General features: G+C 39.3%; 2 protein-coding genes across 2 annotated transcripts; both read right to left on the reverse strand.

Annotated features, from left to right (window-relative positions):
* LOC110433583 lies at positions 1,074-3,697 on the reverse strand. Its single transcript, XM_021456008.1, has 5 exons — positions 3,359-3,697; positions 3,148-3,244; positions 2,862-2,950; positions 1,738-1,849; positions 1,074-1,535 (listed from the first exon to the last, which is right to left on the reverse strand). The coding sequence occupies exons 1-5, from the start codon at positions 3,503-3,505 to the stop codon at positions 1,345-1,347; spliced, it is 636 nt and encodes a 211-aa protein (XP_021311683.1). The 5' UTR covers positions 3,506-3,697; the 3' UTR covers positions 1,074-1,344.
* LOC8059968 lies at positions 8,770-11,933 on the reverse strand. Its single transcript, XM_021461160.1, has 6 exons — positions 11,582-11,933; positions 11,409-11,484; positions 10,793-11,325; positions 9,465-10,697; positions 9,255-9,373; positions 8,770-9,162 (listed from the first exon to the last, which is right to left on the reverse strand). Exons 1-6 carry the CDS (start codon positions 11,931-11,933, stop codon positions 8,770-8,772), a joined length of 2,706 nt encoding a protein of 901 aa, XP_021316835.1.

Here is a 20,040-nt window from a genome sequence, read left to right on the forward strand (position 1 = left end):
CCGGCCTGTGAGACGGACCGGGATAACACATTTTTAATCCCGGTTGGTGTTACCAACCGGGACTAAAGGTCCCTTATGCCAAACTCCGACACCATAGCCGTTGGGCAGAGGACTTTTAGTCTAAAGATGTTTTTGTCCCGGACACTGATTGGGCCGAGACTATTGTTCGTTTTGGGCAAGTGACCAAAGGTCTGTAGTAGTGTGTCATTCTCTATTCCTAGCTAGCTAAAGATAGAGAGCGGATCACACTTTCCAAAATATGCGGAAGATATAGATAAGCTATATATTAGAGTGTTGAAAGATCTAGAGACTAGTTTTATTCAAATGACTCTCCAAATGATAATTTAAAGTTTAAAAAAGGCTGACAGAGATGCTCTCATATACTAATACAATGGGGCTCGTTCGGTCAATCATATCACTGGCCTATTCCTAGGGATGGCGGTTGTATGCCTTGAAGATCAATTTCTTAAAAACATAATTAAGAATAGAACTAGCCTTGTGGGGATACTAGATGTTATGTTTTTTGATCGGGTACAACTAGATGTTAAGTTTAGCCAAGATACTAGCAGGAGAGGCCTTTTCAATCAATAGAAAAAAAACGACTTTAAGAGATAAGACTTTTGATAACATAGGTAGGTTAACGTGAGGCGGTGTCCCAAAATATCCACCAGCTTTTTATCTGGTGTAGTTGAGCATAGCAACACTTCAGGGTCGTGAGCTTATGGACGCTTAGTGTGTTATATGAGCGGGGTTTCTTCCTCTATGCTCTGCAATGAGATTTTGGACTGTGCATCGTGCTAAGGACGTTCGTGAAAAAAAAAAATTGAACCCTGACGCAGATGACATCAAGTCACCGTTTTTTCCCTTTTTTTTTTTTTGGTGCTTCGGGCACCTCGTCCATCTCTAGCACTTGGCCGGCGCGTTCTCACTGTGCTCCGTGCGCCCGTTCTACGCTGTGCGACCCCCAGTGGTGGACTAGCTAGTCAACACTGCTCCAGTTTACATTAAGAACACGCGAAGCATCGTTTTTGCGTTAGAGGGTCAGTGAAGAATGTTTTCTAGAGCCAGGTAAAAGGTCCGAGATTATCTGATAGAATAAAAAGATGATGAATTTCAGACACCAGGTAAAAAGTCCGAGCTTCATCTGATGTAAAAATTAGTGCCGCACCGCACGCAGAGACGGTGCTGTGCACAGACACGGTCATGACTCTAGATACTACAACAAGACAGACAGAATTTCAGACATTTGGAAACATGTATGTATATATACTGCATTTATCCAGGACCTACTAACCATCCTCTGAAGTTTCTTTGCACATGCTGCCAGCAGTTAGATTGTACGATTCACGACTCCTGTTTTGGGTCAAGTGAACCGCTTCCTTCTGCCTCTGCTCTAGCAGGAATGAAAGGTTGAACAGATGATCGTAGGCTTTCCGGTCCTTCTGCAGCAATTCTCTTGCACAGTGCGTCGCAGTTACTTATAACTTCAGTTAAGCTGCCCTTCAACTCACCAACTTCGATCTGCAGCGGATGAACTGCAATATTGAAGAAGGGAATGTCAGCATGTAATTCAGATACTCCCATCTAAATCATTCGGAACAGGTAGTAATAATAGCAGCACACAGATGTGCTCGCTTGCCTCAATTAGGCTAGAGATAAAATGTCCAATAATGTGATGGATGGCTTCCTTACATATACAGACAAGGACCTACTTAAGAAAGAAAATTGCATCATTACCTTCAGCAAGATTGTGGGAGGTGGATCTCATGGAAGTAAGAGAATAGTTGAACCGCTGGAGAAGCTTAACTGCCAATGCATCAGCTGTTTCTATCTTGTTTTCTATTTCCTCCTGCAACAAGACATTCAATATTAGAGCTGCTTATCATAAACTAGCTGACAAACAAAAACAAAAGGAGTTGCTAAGCTCTAACGGTAGCAACGCTAAATCTTCTAAGTCAGACTTCGCAGACATATGCTCTGTAAGTATCCAAGCACTGCTTGCATATTTACTTCGAACATTTAGAATTCATTAGTTAATTAAAACATGGTAATATAAGTGCAGAGCTGCATATCTACTGTCAGCACTGCAGTTCAACAATGACAGAAATACACTATGACCAATGCTGGCAAAACAATGAATCTAAAAGGAAACTGGGTGGGAGGGGGTGGGCAATTATTCATAGAAATGATATCAAATATTCTCTTCCAAATTTCATGCAACTAAACTCAGAAGGCAATGTCTAGACTGAAAGAACAACTGGTTTTTGCCCACCAAGTTGATATTTACTACCACAAAAACCAGTTTCACATTAAGGCCTTGTTTAGTTCCAAAAAAATTTGCAAAATGGATACTATAGCAGGTTCGTTTGTATTTGACAAATATTGTCTAATTATGGACTAACTAGACTCAAAAGATTCGTCTCGCAAATTACAGGTTAACTGTGTAAGTAGTAATTTCTTTTATCTATATTTAATGCTCTATGCATGTGCCGCAAGATTCGATGTGACGGGGAATCTGAAATTTTTTACAAATTTTTTTGGGAACTAAACACGGGCAATTCACAAGACAGTGTTTATATGGTGACAAACAGAACAAGCAACACAGCTACACAGAGCAATAGAACAAAAGGCCCTTGGCAACTGACACCGCGAGTTATCTATATTATTCACCTTGCCATCAAGATAAAATATCAACAGAGAGAATAACTGCAAAAAAAAAAATGAAGTGATGTGCTTTTATATTCAAAACAATAGGATAGCATACCGTAGGGCTTAAACTAGTAACTCGAACCACAGTATCATATATCCTGATTGACTCCCCTCAGTAATTGATAGAGAGCTCTTACAAGAATTCCACCTACCTGCTTTCGGCTAATTTTCTTGGCATTCTCTTCTTGCCATTCGCGGTACAAGGAAAAAAGCTCAGCTAGGACATTTGGGTTCAGATTTCCTACAAATTAATTAACATGACACTGTAAGCTTAACAAGATTAATGGGAATGCAACAATGTGTGATGTATACTATTTCGAGTACAGCGTGTTTCCAATTAGTCAATTATATACATTCCCAGACACCATTATTCAGAATCTCGCCTGCATAGTAATACACAAACTAACCAAAATAGCATCCTGGCTAGCAGCCACTCACCAGAGGTGGCTGAGGAGATAGAGGGCTTCCGGACGAGGATATCGGTGAGGCTGCTCTCTGCCTCCGCTTCAGATTGAGAGCTCAATAGCGGCGGAGCCTACAAATCCCCAACAGCATAACCCCAACCGAAGTCAAAAGCGTTAATACGAAGGGCATCTCGGCATGGGCATCAGCAGGGGAGAGTCAGGAGACAAGAGAGTTCAGGCCTTACTATGGTGAGAGACCGGATGCGGCGGACGAGGGGATCGGCGTCGGCGTCGTCGCGCCGGCCCTCGGACACCGTCGTGATCTCATCCGCCCACTGCGGCCGCAGCTGCTGCAGCTGCTGCCTGGACAGGAGAGATTCGGACGCCCCCATGAGGCGGAGCACTAGCGCAGTCGGGACCAGACGGAGGACGGCAGCGGGGAACCGCCGGAGCCCGGAGCTGCCCGGATGCGGCAGCCGGACTAGGATGCAGGCCAGAGTTCTACTCGGCCGGCACTCGCTGCCTTTCTCAGTTGGGCCTTTTTAGCTTGGACAGCGATGTAGATTGAGCTGGGCTGAAAAGTTAACTGGCCAAACTTGTTGTGGTGGATATATGTTGCAAAATAGGGAATTTTCTGGGTTAGAATCTTTTTATTTTGGAAAAAGTCCTTTTTGATCCCCTTGAATTTTGCACGCGTTTGATTTGATTTTCCGTCATCATTTATAAAAATGGATTTGATTTCTGCGTTGGAATTTGATTTCTCAACTTTTAAAACCATTTTTTTTACCATAGTGGTTTAAACAATGGTTTTTTTTTCCATTGTATAGCTCCACATTAGTCGTCAAGAGATAAACCAAATTATGTTGACAGTTCAAGGGTCAAATCAAATTGCAATTGCTTTTCAAAAAAGCATCCTAATTTTTTTTACACAAACTATGCAATTAAAAATCCTAAAGTTTGATTCCACCTTAAAAAATTATATAAAAAAATGGTTTACATATAGGACCGTTAGAATCTATCACTAAAATGCTCAATAGGGCTAAGCGGAACAAAAAATGTTTTCATGAGACGGTAAATGAAAACGATTAGCTCAACACGAGGTTTGGGAATAAGTGATTGTCTGTTAATGAGCAAGGAATATACGTCTTTCTGCTAAACAGAATCTATTAAACTCATAATTCATTAGATCCTTGTTAACATGAAACTAGTTTCAAAAGTTCTTTAAAACCATCCTTATCTTCTAGTGACGATTTAGTTTAACCTTTTATAGTCCCATCCTTGTTAACATAGAAAAAGATTGTCAGCCATGTGACAATATCACCAGTTCACCATCCGGCCCACCATTAAAATAGCTATGCAAACTGACCAACGTAACGAGTGATGTCATATGATATTATGTGATATCTGATTCAACAGACGAAAAAAAATTCCAACTCAGCTTACAGATTATTATAAGACGATATGCAAGGCCATTGTCGACTCTAGGACTAAGGATCGTTCTTTTCTAGACCCCACAATGAAGGAGGTCAAAGCTAGTCCTCGTCGATGAGCTTAGAGATGCTTAGATTAAGCGTAACTGTCAAATCAAATCAATATAAACATACTACTAGCACACGAGATCGTACAGATAAAATGCTAGTCAAATAAACATACAAGACAGAAATATACAGCTCCGAAGCTGTTGAAATCTCGTCGATGCGGCATATATTCAGGCGGACCTCGGCACCTCTAAGCTTTAACGTTATAATGAGATAGATCAAATATATTTTTATAATAAACTTATTTAGAGATAATGTTATTAATATTTTTTATAAACTTAATTCATTTTAAAAAAGTTTGATTGTTACGAATATCATAGCATTATTTATCTTGGGACAGAGAGTAGATCAATGAGTACCACCCAAACTTTAACGTTAGGTCTTGTTTAGATGTCTTCAAAATTTCGAAAATTTTATAAAATTTCTCACCATATCAAATTTTTGGACGTATGTATGAAACATTAAATATAGATAAAAAAATAACTAATTGCGCAGTTCGTCTGTAAATCGCGAGACGAATCTTTTAAACTTTGTTAGTCTATGATTGAACATTAACTGTCAAATAAAAATAAAAGTGATATAGTAGCCAAATCTAAAAAAGTTTTGGACCTAAACAAGGTCTTAGTCATGCTATGTAGCTGTTCAATGATTATTTAGAGAGTTCTATTTATTTGTTTATTAAGATCAATGTGGTTTTTCATATTTGCAAACTTAAAAATTTAAAAGTTATTTATAATTTATATTTTTAATGTTTAATCTAAATTTTGTCTAAAATGACTTCATGGGTTAGTATATGATAGTATATTATTCTACGGATGTGTAGAGGTTGTAGCTTGCAAGAGGATAGAACTTTAGGGGACACATTAGCAAACATGAGGTGTATGGACAAAGCGTCATGTCAAAATAATCCACTTAGATTCTTCACCATCATCATGTCCCCTAGCTTTATTCCCGTCCCTTCCGATTCCCATCGCCATACATCCTATCCTATACCTTTGCTGCGCATGTAACGTACTCCTGCGTACATCTTGACTGCCCGGATTATTCGAGGTCTTGCTTTTGTTAATTTGCTCTTTAAGATCGACACGTACGTTCCACAGCCGGATCGGATGCAATACGTACTGATTGGAGAGGAGCACTCCTCTCAATCCATGAGGACATGGTTTCTTTAGAATGCGAGACTTTTTTTTTTCTGTTTCATGTGTATTTTCTATTAAAAAAAATAAACTGCTTTACATAAATTCCTATATGTTTTTTATAAAATTATTTTGTTCCAACGGGTCTTTACTATAGTTTCTATATTTTCTTTCACAGGTATTGTCTATTTTTTAAGATAATACAGGTATTGTCTGTTGAGTTGTCGTTCTACGTTTCATTCAGTCTCATAACACACTCAATGAGAACCGCACACAGCGACAGCGCGGATGGTAAGAGCCGGTCGATGGCTTCCTGCCCACCAGTGTTTCTTTGGGATTTTTACTGTATTTTTCTTTATAGGTATCATTTGATTATACGTTTAGATAAGATACTACAATTTGTATTACCACATCTGAATAATAAAAGAAATACTCCATCTTTTGCTTGCATGGATATGCCAAAGAGAGCAGTTTGTCATGAAAAAACTCCTTGTCGACACAACTCACAACTACTAGCAACCTCACCCAATTAGCCACATGTGGATTATATTTTTTTTTAAAAAAAATCATTCAATGTAAGGCACTGAATATAATTCTCGTTTTTTGAGAAATCACACAGTTTAAACTTCAACTGAATTTATATTAGGGCACTCACAATGCAAGACTCTATCACAGAGTCCAAGACAATTAACTACATATTATTTATGGTATTTTGCTGATGTGGCAGTATATTTATTGTAGAAAGAGGTAGAAAAAATAAGACTACAAGTCTTATTTAGACTCCAAGTCCACATTGTTCGAGGTAATAAATAACTTTAGACTCTATGATAGAGTCTGCATTGTGAGTGCCCTTAAAAGTACTAACATTTTTAATACAAAATAAGTATCATTAGATTAGTTATAAAATACATTTCATAATAAATTTATTTGAAGAGATAAAAGTTAATATTATTTATTATAAAGTTGTTATATTTGACCCATAACTTTTGTGAACGAAGGGAGTACAACATATCCTACATTTTCTTATTTTCTTATTCTCGAATGGTCAAAATCCCAACTGATAGTCTGAACTTTTATTCTAAATGCTACCCCATATATCTTTTTACCCCACAAACCAAGTGATATGGCCCTGGATCGATTAAGAAGTACTACCAGAAGTCGAGAATGTTTATCTGGATAATTTATTTTAATTATCATCGGTAACCTTGTGCTCTGCACCTTTTTACGTACGGACCTAGAGAGATCGTTTCAGTCATCAATCAATAACATAATGCTGCTCCCTTTTATCTCTCCACTCAGGGCTAGGAGTACTTAGGAGAGACAAACCTTTGTGACTGATCCGATAGTTAGATCGTCCTAAGGCGGCTAAAAGTCTTCTAAAGTTGGTTTGTGCTTAGCTAACTACAATACTAATTGCTTAAAAGCCTGTCATGTGATGTGCTCACTGGCACTTTAGAATAAAAGCTAGCATAGTGATGAATAACACGTTCTTTTTTTGTCTAGTTAATAACGCAACTGATAAAGTACAACTTGTAGCTAGGGAGGCTTGTTTTTATATTGGCAGTTAGTAGGAACATCAATTCTTCTATACGGCAAGTTTGTGAATAGTGGCACTACTGTTGGCAGGCAGCAGCGCACACATTTTGAAACGCTAGGTTTTTTAAGAAAAAAAAACGTATAGACCTAGACCAATCTCAAAATATAAAATATTAGATCTTTGATTTCTTGTGCTGAAACTTGCTCATCCGGAACGAGTGTTCGTATTTTTCTAGATTTATTCTAGAATTTAACGGCGTTATGTTTTCGGTAATTGACAACGACCCCATTGACATTAAGATGACAGTGGTGACTTCACGAATCTCAAAATCTACCGACTTAATCCTTCTAATATGCTTACAGGAGCAGAGATTATGTACGTTTGTTTATAGGGTTGAGTATGCGTACGTGATGAGCATTTGTCTTGTACTATGTAATTCTAGAATATTTTTAACATTTACGGTCAAATGATTACATTGGGTAGCTGTATATATATATATATGGAAGTGTTTGTGCCGTTATATTGTTTCAAAGACAAGTAAACTTAGATCTGCCTCCAAAGTATCACGCCACCGATATTTTAATTTCACCAGAAGAGGACACAATCTTTTGTTAGACTTGGAGATTTCTGTTCTAAATCATAACATTTTGTTTTGTCATAAGTCAAATTTATCCACTCACCACATTTCTGACTTTTCTAGATGAATATCGTTTACTATATATATATCTAGAGACATGAGCTTGTTCGCTTGTCTAAAAAAAACCATGGCCAAAAATACTATTTGTTAATTTATTATGAGAAAAAACTATATTAAATGGTAGACAAATTTGATAGATAAGTTTAATTAAGTGAACATGCTTATCAAGGTTCAGCTAGGCGCTAGGCGTAGTCGGGGCGCTGACCCATTGCCTAGCGCCTAGTCGGGAGTACTCGGTCCTAGGCGCTCCTAGGCGTTTTCCTAGGCGTTTTGGCAATATAGCCATAAATTATATATATATTATATATATGACTATTGACTATATGTCTATATATATATATATGTATATAACTACTATATATGAGTCACAGACTTAGTATTTGTGCCAGTAGAGTAGTAGACATACCTGAGTCCTAGTCCTGCCTGTTCCTAGCTCCTGCATGGCTGCAACTGCAACACATTTTTACAGCTAGTATTAGTCAATAACTCAATACTCAATAGACAGCTAGATAGGAGTATAGGACACTAAATTGTGACTTATCTGGATGATTTCAGCAGCCTCCCATCCATGAGCACACCATACCTCCAGCTGGTGATTACAATACAAGTGGATAGGACAATAATAGAAGTGCACAACACAATTTATAAATAAAGCACAACACAAACACATAGTTCTTAGTTCAGGTCTCACAAATAATAAAAGAAGGCACACAGACACATAAACAAGGTGACACAGCTGCAGTCCATATCATATTTCTTCTTCACTGTAGTCCCTATTCTCATCTTCATACTCTTCTTCTTCAGACTCAAATTCTTCTCCTTCATAGAGCTCCCTCACTCTTGCACTTCTACGCCTCTCAAGCTGTTCATCTGCTCCCACTGCCTCTCCAATGACAGACCAAGGTATCCCTGTACCTTCCATCTCATCTTCCTCCCCATCTCTAAATTCAACCAATGCACAATCATCCCCACCTTCTTGGAGAAAACCTTGAGCTTCACATGTATCACTAGATAAAAGAACATCAATGATTTTCTTTGACTTGATCTTTTCTCTCTTACTAAGCAGCTTGGAGTTGAATTGGATATACACCAGCTTGTTGAGGCGGGCTGTAGTAAGCCTATTCCTCTTCTTAGTGTGTATCTACAATTGAAAAAGAGGATTCTTAGTTCTACTTCTACAATTTAATTGTAACAATGCTGAAAATGAAATGTTCATAATAGATAGGTACTAACCGCTTCAAACCCACTCCAATTTCTTTCACAACCAGAAGAGCTTGATGTCAAAGATAGGATCCTTGTCGCCATCTTCTGTAAAGCTGGTGTTTCATATCCATACAATCTCCACCATGATGCTGAAATAAGAAAAGAACACCTCTATTAGTTTAGAAAACAGCAGCAAACAACCTTCAGCCATGTTGTTTAGGAATCAGGAACAGGAAGTACCTCTACCTGGGTTGTAATCAAAATTTTCAAAAGTCCTAGCAAGCTTTTTGCTAAAGGGTCCTTCTCTATTCTGAAACTTCTTTAGTTCAATGTTGGCAGCCTGATGCTGCATGTCCTCATCATGGTAATAAAATTTCTCAACACAAACTATGAACCCTTCTGATATTTTGGGCTGATCAAATATTGATGGGTCACTATAGCTATAGTGAGGATTCAACAAATAGGCTGTCAAATGCAATGGAGAATCAAGTCTTTCATTCATCTTCTTCTCAACAACAGCAATTACATCCTTGAACCGAGCCTCAACAGTTCCAAATGCATCTTTGATCTGTTTCTTTGCCTTTAGTAGTTCTCCATAAACGAAACCCAAGGATGGTCTCACATCACCATCAACCAAACGGAGGACTTTGACCAATGGCTCAAAAACAGCCAATGTTAGCTTCACATCCCTCCAAAAGCTTGGACTCAATATAGTTGCTGTTGCCTCTTTTTCTTTCTTTGATTTCACATCCTTCAATGTGTCCCACTTACTATGAACCACCATCTTCCTTAACTGGTCCTTCTTCTCTTGCATGCTAGCCAAAGTGAGAAAGTTTGAAGCAAACCTAGTGACTCTTGGCCTCACTACCTCTTTCCCCTCTGTGAAGCATCTCAAGCACTCCAATGTCCTTGTGTGGCCATAGGCAAATATGGTAAATGCCTTTGCTTGGTCAACCACTTTCTTGAACCGAGGCATGTTGCCAATTCCTTGCAGCATAAGGTTGATTGTGTGAGCTGCACAAGATGTCCAAAATATATGTGGTCTCTTCTCTTCCAATAGCCTCTTTGCTCCCATGTTGTTAGAGGCATTGTCAGTCACTACTTGCACCACATTGTCTGGACCAATCTCTTCAATTGCTTTGTCCACAAGTTCAAAGATGAGCTCACTGGTATGTGAGACATCTGACATCTCCTTAGAGCTGATGAAGGATGTTCCCTCAGCACAATTGGTGCACACATTCATTATGCTTCTCCTCTTCCTATCTGACCAAGCATCAGTCATAATAGAGCAACCATTTTTCATCTTCTCGGCTTCACGCTCCTGCAGCAAACTCTTTGTTCTTTCATATTCTTCTTCTAGCAACTTCCCCCGCAGTGCATCCTGAGTTGGAGGTACAAAACCTGGACCAAACTGTCCAATTGCTTCACACATTTGCTTGAACTCATCATTATCAAGTGCATTGAAAGCAATAGCTGCCAACAGAACATGAAAATTAGGCCCATTTTGCACCATCTAATGAACTTTTAAATGTAAATAAAGATTACAGAATAGTATACTAGCAAATTACCATGTGTATAGGCCCATTTTGCAATGTACTTATGCACCTCATTGGTTCTTTCTTTCCAAAGTTCCTTGTTCAGCTGTTGTTGCTTCAAAGATTCAGACATGGTAGCTTTAGGATCAATAACACGTGTCCATTTGTCAATGGGTCCTAACTTGTGGGGCTCTGAACTTCCAACACAGGTGACTTCATCTGAATCTGCTCCAACCCTAGATACATGAACTTCCTCTCTAATTTCTAGCTCACGAACCGTCTTCTCCTCCCTCTTCCTTTTTGCATCAGCTAGTGCCTTTTTGCACTTCTCTTTAGCCTCCGTAGCCTGTGGTGTTCTAGCTGTGCATTTCTTCACATTCTTTCCCTCATGAGCCAAATGTTGCTTCAACCTATGAATCCCTCCCCTCATCTCCTTATCACAAAGCTTGCACTTCACCTTGTCCTTATTGTTACCATCAACAAGAACACCATATTCCCATCCAACATCATCCGAATTCCTTTTGAGGATATTTGATCCCTCTGTTCCATTCTCAGTTGATGACATCCTACATTCATGCAATCAGAAAATAGAAAATACAAATACAGAGGCATATTACATGCACATTGAGAATTTCAGATTCAAACAAACAGGCAAGGAGAGGAACAGGGGAGAGAGCAGGGGAATCTGAGAGCAGGGGAGAGAGCAGGGAGAAGAGCAGGGGAATCTGAGAGCAGGGAGAAGAGCAGGGAGGGAGAAGATTTGAGAGCAGGGGAGAGAGCCGGCAGAGGAAGGGAGAAGAGCAGGGAGGGAAGGGAACTCACCTTGGAGGCTTCGGGTGGCCGGCGGGGAGGGGTACGCCGTCGAAGACAAGCAGCTTCCGGGGACGAGCAGCTTCGCGACGAGCAGCTTCCAGGGACGAGCAGCTTCGCGACGAGCAGGGGAGGAGGAAGACCGGCGGGTGGGGGAGGAGCACGGGACAAGGAGGGGAGGAGCAACACTGGCTGGCCGCGGGTGGAGCTCGCCGGCGGGGAGGAGCTCGTCCAGCGTCGAGGAGGAGCACCGGCGGAGACGACCAAATGGCTGGCGGGAACCCGTCCTCTCCCTCTTATCCTCCGCGCCCGAAATCGCGCCGCGCGGGCGGGAATCCTTTGCGGACTCGCGCGCAGGTTCCATTTTTTCACGGAACCCCGCGCTCGTCCGCCTCGCGCCCCTCCGCGTCGCCTCCGCGCCGCCTAGCGCCGCCCAGCTCCGCCCAGCGCCAAGAACGGCGACTAACCCCCTAGGCCAGGCGACGGGTCTCGACTAGCGACTAGTCGCGCCTAGTCGCGCCTAGGCGAGCGCCTAGCTGAACCTTGATGCTTATAATATATATGTGCGTAGCAAAAAAGTACGTATCTGAAGATGGCGAAATGACTTACAATTTTATTTGAACAGAGGGAGTAGCTTTGACCAAATTTATAGAAAACACACACATGAAACTTATACAATGTCAAATGATGCAAGGTTCACAAGATGCACGACGAGATATTTTTTTTGACGAACACGATGAGATATATTTGATGATGCTTTTATTTGATACTTACATATGAATGTATTTTTTATGAATTTGATCAGAGTCGGACAGATTTGACTTAGAACAACACTAAAATTAACAACGGCTTAAAAGAGAATTAGAAACGGTGAGAGTAGAGACGTGAGCAAAAGATAAAGGTGGAAGAGATATAAACACGGAAAAAATTATCCGACCCAATAATGCGCCCTACTACCAAGCCCATGCATGGATCATCGTCGCATGCATGCATAAAATGATGATTAAGTATTGATTACATCTATCACTGATGATTCATTTGCGATAGGACGTTTGATTAACCCTCTACTCGCGTTCGAGCACCAATATTGGGCACTAGAGTAGTATTATTAGCCTCTTTTTTGGATGGGTCATGGATGACAGATATTGGAGTGAGCTAGTAGCTAGCATGCATCAAACATGCTTTTGTCCGCTAAATGTGCTGTTCGACGTCGACTAATGTTGCCTTGATATGGTACATACGAGCCAGCATCGGATTAGCAGGTCGCGCCAGTGGGCCACCCTGTCGTGATCCTATTAGCTGACCCGGCCTTGTCGATGCACGTAACTAGCTAGCTAGCTTGTGCATATTTGCAAACACTACGCCAACCAGCATTATTAGCAGGGTAGCTTTCTATTACATCATCTATTTACAAAATATATGTACTACATAGCACTACTCATTTTCTGGTGGTTTACATGGCCTTGTTTAGTTCCCTTCCGAAATTATTTGAGATTAATGTAGCACTTTCGTTTTTATTTGTCAATCATGGACCAGCTAAGCTTAAAATATTCATCTTACGATTTACAGATAAATTGTGCAAGATTGGATGTGACGCAAATTTTTTTAAAAAAATTGGTTTCTAGGTTAAACTAAACAAGGCCAATTTACACACACTGTGCTTGATCAAGAACGTCAATAGTCAATACTAGTACAACGTGCAGGGTTTCGTGTTGTGTTTTTGAGACTTGTGAGCTACTGTAGAGAGCATCACGTAACGACAGTCCCGGCCAGGTACGTACGTACAAAAGACAGTACTGGTGCTTCTATCTACAGTACCAAACAAACAAACTAGCTCCTGCCTGATCATTGGCTGGTAACTCGTGAAAAAGTTCATGGTAACAGTAACGGCCGGCTAGCAGTCCGATGACATGCATCATGCTCATGCATGAAAATAAAATATAATATTCAACACACCCCATGCATGCTGAGATTCTGCTGTTCCTTCACAGCAGGCTTCGTCACTACGGAGTACTCCCTCCATACTCGAAATTGTTGTCGTTTTAGAGTCTCGAACGTTTTCGTAAATGTTGACGTTCTGGCCGTGTAACCCCGTCTGTGGACGTCTTTACCCCTGAGTCCGTTCGGCTGCCTTCATTAATCGCGCACGCCGCGCAGCATTAATGGTCTTTCATCGCCGCTTCGTTTCCTTCATGGCCCGTTCACTCGTCCAGCATTAGCGCGTCGCACTGCCTTCCTCGCCGCCCTTCATCACCGCTGGTTCGTTCTGAGGTCGCGCCGCCGTTCCTCGCCGCCCTCAGAATGGCCGAGGCGCTGGACTCAGAGGTCGCACTGGAATCCGTCGAGATGCACTTGGTCATGGTGTTGTAGTCAGAGATTACACTGAAATCTATCGAGATGCCGCTGGACTCCCTCACTTGTTTGCTACCGGAGTTGAAGACGAGAATCGAGAGGCCGCACTTCGAGCTGAACTTCGGTACGGTTATCTCCATTCGTGAACTGAGGACAGGAGCCGCTTGCAACAATAGATAAAAAGAGAGGGTTCCAATTAAAAAAGTACTAGAGAGAAAGAAAAATAAAAAACAATTAGATTGATTAAGAAATAGTTCAGGGTTTCTGATGCAAAGTGCTTGTTAGCTTCTCTGCTTCGTGTAAAACTCATCAAAACTGCAGAGACTTCAAATTTGCGTAATAAATCCTAGAAAATCAAAAAAATGATGAAACAATTTTTCTTAGAACTAAATCAAATATAACTACTCAGTAGAAACTGTAGAACACATGTTGTATATTAAATATTTTCAGTAGTCTTTTTTTGTGCAAAACTAGAGTCAGAAAAAAAAAACTTGCACAAGTAAGGTTTCGAACTGCGCTTGCTGGCCTTAGCACCCAACGACCGAACCAACACAACTGTTAATGCCTCGTTGTGTAGCAGGTATGCGAATCCTATTTAATAAGGGCAACCAGGGAAAACTACCAAACACTCCTTGGTTACCGCAATCATGTCCTAAACGTCAAGAATTTCGAGTATGGAGGGAGTATGAGTGTGGCATTAATAATTATTACTGGTCCTCTCAGCTCGAAGGTAATGGAATCGAGAATTTGTTTTCTCTCGAAATATTTTTCTTCGGGCCTGTTTAGGTTGGAGATGAAAAATTTTTAGGTGTCACATCAGATATGTCGAAAGAATGTTAGAAAGGATTTTTAAAAACTAATAAAAAAATAAATTACATAGCTCGTCTGAAAACAAATCTATTAAGTATAATTAATCTATCATTAGCACATGTGGGTTACTGTAGCACTTAAGGCTAATTATGGACTAAGAGCAACTCCAACAACTTTGCTATTCTTATTATGGAGGCCTTTTAGAACTTTTGTAGTAGAAAAATAGACTCCAACAGATGTGCTATTTGGTTTTGTAAAATAGAAAGTTTGCTATTTCTTGATTTTCGTTGGCCATATATAGCCAACCACTGGCACTAGCTATCTGATAGCAAGGCTATTGTGAACATCTTCTTTTTTAAGAAGTTATATATTTTACAAAATGGCTAAACATTAGAATTTGGCTACTAATTTTAGCCAAGCTCTTGGAGATGCTCTAACTAGGTTTAAAAGATTCGTCTCGCGATTTTTAACCAAACTGTGTATTTAGCTTATTTTTTTATCCACATTTAATGTTATATGTATGTGTCTAAAAATTCGATGCAATGGATGAAAATTTTTTGGCATGCGAAAATTTTTTCATCCATCCCATCGAATCTTTGGACACATGCATGGAACATTAAATGTAGATAAAAAAATAAACTAATTACACAGTTTAGTTAAGAATCGCGAGACGAATCTTTTAAGCCTAGTTACTCTATGATTACCCTTAAGTGCTACAGTAACCTACATATGCTAATGACAGATTAATTATGCTTAATAAATTTGTCTTGCAGTTTCCTGACGAGGTATGTAATTTGTTTTTTTATTAGTTTCTAAAAACCCTTCCCGACATACTTCCGACACATCCGACCCAAAGAATTTTCGTTCCCAATCTAAACAGCCCTAAACAGAGCCCGCCACTCGTAGCAAACAAAGAAAACACTCCCTTCATAAAAAAGAGTACGTACGTTGTCCAAGCGTGTATGTGCATGCATGTCCATCTCTCGCGACGACTCGACGTACAGGTCGTCGTCGTCGTCGATCTTGGTGCAATATATGCTGCGCATGCAACTGCAAGTCAAAAAAAGCCCTGGCAGCAGTGGAGCACAGGAGGCTTTTCCACTATGGAACGATGCGTTTGTTGACCATGCATGGCGTTGGCGTGCATGGCATGGGGAACGATCGATCTCGGCTCCGGGGGCAGGGCCAGGGGGCAGTCTCTCCTTCCCTTCCCAAGAAGATACAAACCAGCAGCAACAAGCCAGGCACACTCAGTCCCTGTCAGACCCACGCCCTGCTCGTACTACAGTACTGCAGTTGCTAGCTCACCTCACCTCACCTCACCTCACACTCCGGGTGTTCAAAGAGAGTATTCTCTGCCCTGCCCCTGCCTGGATACCCTACACTACACACGTATACGGAGTAGACATGTTGTGCTGGTACCAGTATAGTACGAGTAGTGGCACTGTTCACTTGCTCAGCATGGCAGATGACAATATGACCTTCTAAGGCTTTGTTTACTTCCACCCAAAAAACCAAAATTTTTCAAGATTTCCCGTCACATCGAATCTTTACACGCATGCATGTAGTATTAAATGTAGACAAAAATAAAAAGTAATTGCACAGTTTGGTCGAAATTGACGAGACAAATCTTTTAAGCCTAGTTAGTCCATGATTGGACAATAATTACCACAAACTAACGAAAATACTACAGTGTCGCGAATTTTTTTCCTTCGCGAACTAAACAAACTATTGACAGATGCTTGGCTAAGGCCCTGTTTAAGTTTCCACAAAATTTCTTTTCGCCTTATAATATTGAATTTTTGGACGCATATATTAAATATTAAATATAGATTAAAAAATAATTAATTACATAGTTTGTATCTAATTTACGAGATGAATCTTTTTAGAGTAATTAGTCTATGATTAGTATTAATTGCTAAATACTCGCTCTATCTCAAATTATAAGTCATTACAAGAATCTTAAAAAGTCAAATTATCTCAAGTTTGACCAAATTTATATAATAAAATAATAACTATTAGCATACCAACTGAGCATCATTAGATTTTGCTTAATTATATTTTCATAGTTTACTCACTTTATGTTACAAATCTTAATATTTCTCTCTATAATTTTGGTCAAACTTGAAAATATTTTGACTCTCTAAAATTCTTAGAAAATGACTTATAGTTTGGGATAGTGGGAGTAAAACAAATAGTAGCCAAATCTAAAAAAATTATTAAACTAAACAAGGCTAAAAATAATCTTAACTTTTTAGCAAAATAAAAAAAACTCTCCAATAGTTTGGTATTTTTCCTCTTCATCTTTTCCAACCTCGTAAAAATTTCTCTCAAGCTTGCATATATACACGCGGCTCTGGCCCATCAAGTAAGCAGGAAGCAAGACAGGGTTTCCAGGTGAGAAAAGTATAAGAGAGAAAGATCCGGTAGAAGGGCATAAACGTATGCAGAAACAAATTTAAGATTACCGATATAAAACATGAGACCAGGTTGCAGAAAAAAAGTGTCAAGAAAAATCTTTTAGGATGGAAATATAACAAACTATTGAAGATAAGTTCTTTCTTTACTCCTCATACTAATTTAAGAGTTCGCAAACACCAGATTTTGGAGAACAAAATATAAAGATCTCTTGGAGATGCTCTTAGTTTTCACTTATATATGAAGCATTAAATATAGATAAAAAATAACTAATTACATAATTTATATAGAAACTACAAGACAAATCTTATGTAATTAACTTTATAATTAAAAATCGAATAAATCTTCTGATGTCACATAAAACATTCGACGTTCAAAAACTTTTCAGCCAGTATCGTAAACTTTTCTACAGACCGTGAGCAGCTGGACTAGCCTGTGGGCAGCTCATGAGACTTGAGAGAGACCATGATTAGAAACTACGAGTAAGGCCTTGTTTAGTTGCAAAAAATTTTGCAAAATGGTTACTGTAGCATTTTCGTTTATTTTGATAAATATTGTCCAATCAAAGACTAACTAGGCTTAAAAGATTCGTCTCGTCAATTCCGATCAAACTGTGCAATTAGTTTTTATTTTCGTCTATATTTAATACTACATGCATGCGTTTAAAGATTCGATGTGACGGAAAATCTCAAAAATTTTGCAAAATTTTTTGGAACTAAACAAGGCCTAAACAGTAGAGCACTGGTACAAGCATGGCGCTGGGCCCAATTCCGGCCGTCCACGGGTGTCGAGTGCCGGCGGGCACCCACATCCACATGCCCGGTACCTGCTGTCGACGTCTACCACCGGGCGCAACACCAACACCTCGCGACTCGCGAGCGAGCCTATAGCTACCCACTGTAGCTGTGCCTACAGTGCCCCTCGCAACAATGCCCGGTCAGTCGATCGCCACTCACCAGCACACGGCAACACACGACGCACAGCAGCACCAGCAGCAGCTCGAGTAAAAAAACAAAAAGTTTTCAAGATTACCCGTCACATCGAATCTTATGGCACGTGTATGAAATATTAAATATAGACGAAAACAAAAACTAATTACACAGTTTAGCTGTAAATCACGAGACGAATCTTTTGATCCTAGTTAGTCCATGATTAGATAATATTTGTCACAAACAAACGAAAGTGCTACAGTACCGAAAACTTTTCATTTTTTCGGAACTAAACAAGTCCTAAATGGGGGGACTGTTTAGATGTACTTAAAAATCTGAAAAATTATAAAATTTTTCGTTATATCTAATCTTGTGATACATGTATGAAAAAATAAATATAAATTTAAAAATATTTTTTGTATAATTTATATATAAATCGCGAGACAAATTTTTTAAAACTAATTAGTCCATAAACTAAATAATGTTTGTCAAATATAAAAATGAAAATGCTATTATCAAAATTCAAAAAAGTTTTGCATCTAAAACCTTGTTTAGTTTCAAAAGTTTTGGCAAAATAGTCACTATAGCAATTTCGTTTATATTAGACTAATTATACTCAAAAAATTTGTCTTGTAAATTACAGACAAAACTATATAATTAGCTATTTATTTTATTTATATTTAATGTTACATGTATACTCTCTCCGTCACAAAAAGAGTGTCGTTTTAGAATTTCAGACATCTTATTTGATCATCCGTCTTATTCAAAATTTTTACATAAATATTATATATTTTGTTAAGATCTATTTTATTATTAGAGATACCTTACTAATGATTTATTTATTTTATAATTTACATAATATTTTTGAATAAGACGAACAGTCAAACACGATTTTTAAAAGTTAAAAACGTCACTTTTTTTAGAAGAAAGTAATCTAAAAAAATTATGCAAATTTTTTTGAAACTCCACTCCACTGCGGCACTGCGCCTGCGCTGCACGCACTGCTCGTCTGCCCCGGGTTTTCGGGCGCGAAATACCAGCCGCTCACCAGCAGCAGCCGACCTCTGCGACGACTGCGAACGCCGAGCGGACGTACGCGGGCGGGATCCTCTGAGATCACCTTCGGTTCCTTCACCTCGAGCCACCTGCGTCTGCGTCTGCGTGCTTCAGACCTCAAGGCTCGTAGCCAGTATTGTACTAGGGCCTTGTTTACTTGCGAAAAGTGAAAAGTTTTCGGTACTGTAACCTTTTCGTTTGTTTATAACAAATATTATCCAATTATGAACTAACTAGGATCAAAAGATTCGTCTTATGATTTACAGCTAAACTGTGTAATTAGTTTTTATTTTTGTCTATATTTAATGTTTCATGCATGTGCCACAAGATTCGATGTGACGAAAAATCTTGAAAACTTTTTAGTTTTCAGGGTGAACTAAACAAGGCCTAGGCCTCTCAGGGTAATTATTACTACAGGAACGGAGTGAAGCAATTGCAATTCCGATGGATGAATGGAAATTCCAGGGATTTGTAGGGAAATCACAATTCCTAACAAAAGGATTCAATTCCATGCCACGTAAAGGCGGCTGCAACGGCACTATCGACCTCGACTAGGAGACGGTTTGGATGTGACGTGTTTGGTTCGAGAGATCATTTTTCTTATTCCTTATTTTTTGTATTTGATTATAAAATAGAGTGAGTTGATCTAGTACCACTTTGTTTTTTATAAGCTAATAATTAGTATATGCGTGGTGATTGGATTGATTTCATCAAAACTTACGGAATAAATCCATAATACATCACCTCATGAAGCATGAGGTGACTCTACAAATAATTAAAAACGTAACGCTCGGATCTATGATCTTCACCTACGAATAGGGACATTTGTAGAGGTGGCTGAAAATACAAGCCGCCGCTACAAATTAATTTTTAGAGACGACTCATTTTAGAAACCATTTGTAGAGA

This window comes from Sorghum bicolor, chromosome 1 (assembly GCF_000003195.3).
Source record: "Sorghum bicolor cultivar BTx623 chromosome 1, Sorghum_bicolor_NCBIv3, whole genome shotgun sequence".
In the NCBI taxonomy this organism is placed as follows: Eukaryota; Viridiplantae; Streptophyta; class Magnoliopsida; order Poales; family Poaceae; genus Sorghum; species Sorghum bicolor.

Coding starts and splice junctions, on each gene's coding strand:
- LOC110433583 (XM_021456008.1), bottom strand. CDS start 3,505: ATGGGGGCGTCCGAATCTCTCCTGTCCAGGCAGCAGCTGCAGCAGCTG. Junction 3,245..3,358: donor GCATCCGGTCTCTCACCATA/GTAAGGCCTGAA, acceptor GGGGATTTGTAG/GCTCCGCCGCTATTGAGCTC. Junction 1,536..1,737: donor CTCCCACAATCTTGCTGAAG/GTAATGATGCAA, acceptor TCAATATTGCAG/TTCATCCGCTGCAGATCGAA.
- LOC8059968 (XM_021461160.1), bottom strand. CDS start 11,933: ATGGAACCTGCGCGCGAGTCCGCAAAGGATTCCCGCCCGCGCGGCGCG. Junction 11,485..11,581: donor GGCCACCCGAAGCCTCCAAG/GTGAGTTCCCTT, acceptor CCCTGCTCTCAG/ATTCCCCTGCTCTTCTCCCT. Junction 9,374..9,464: donor TGATTACAACCCAGGTAGAG/GTACTTCCTGTT, acceptor TTCTTATTTCAG/CATCATGGTGGAGATTGTAT.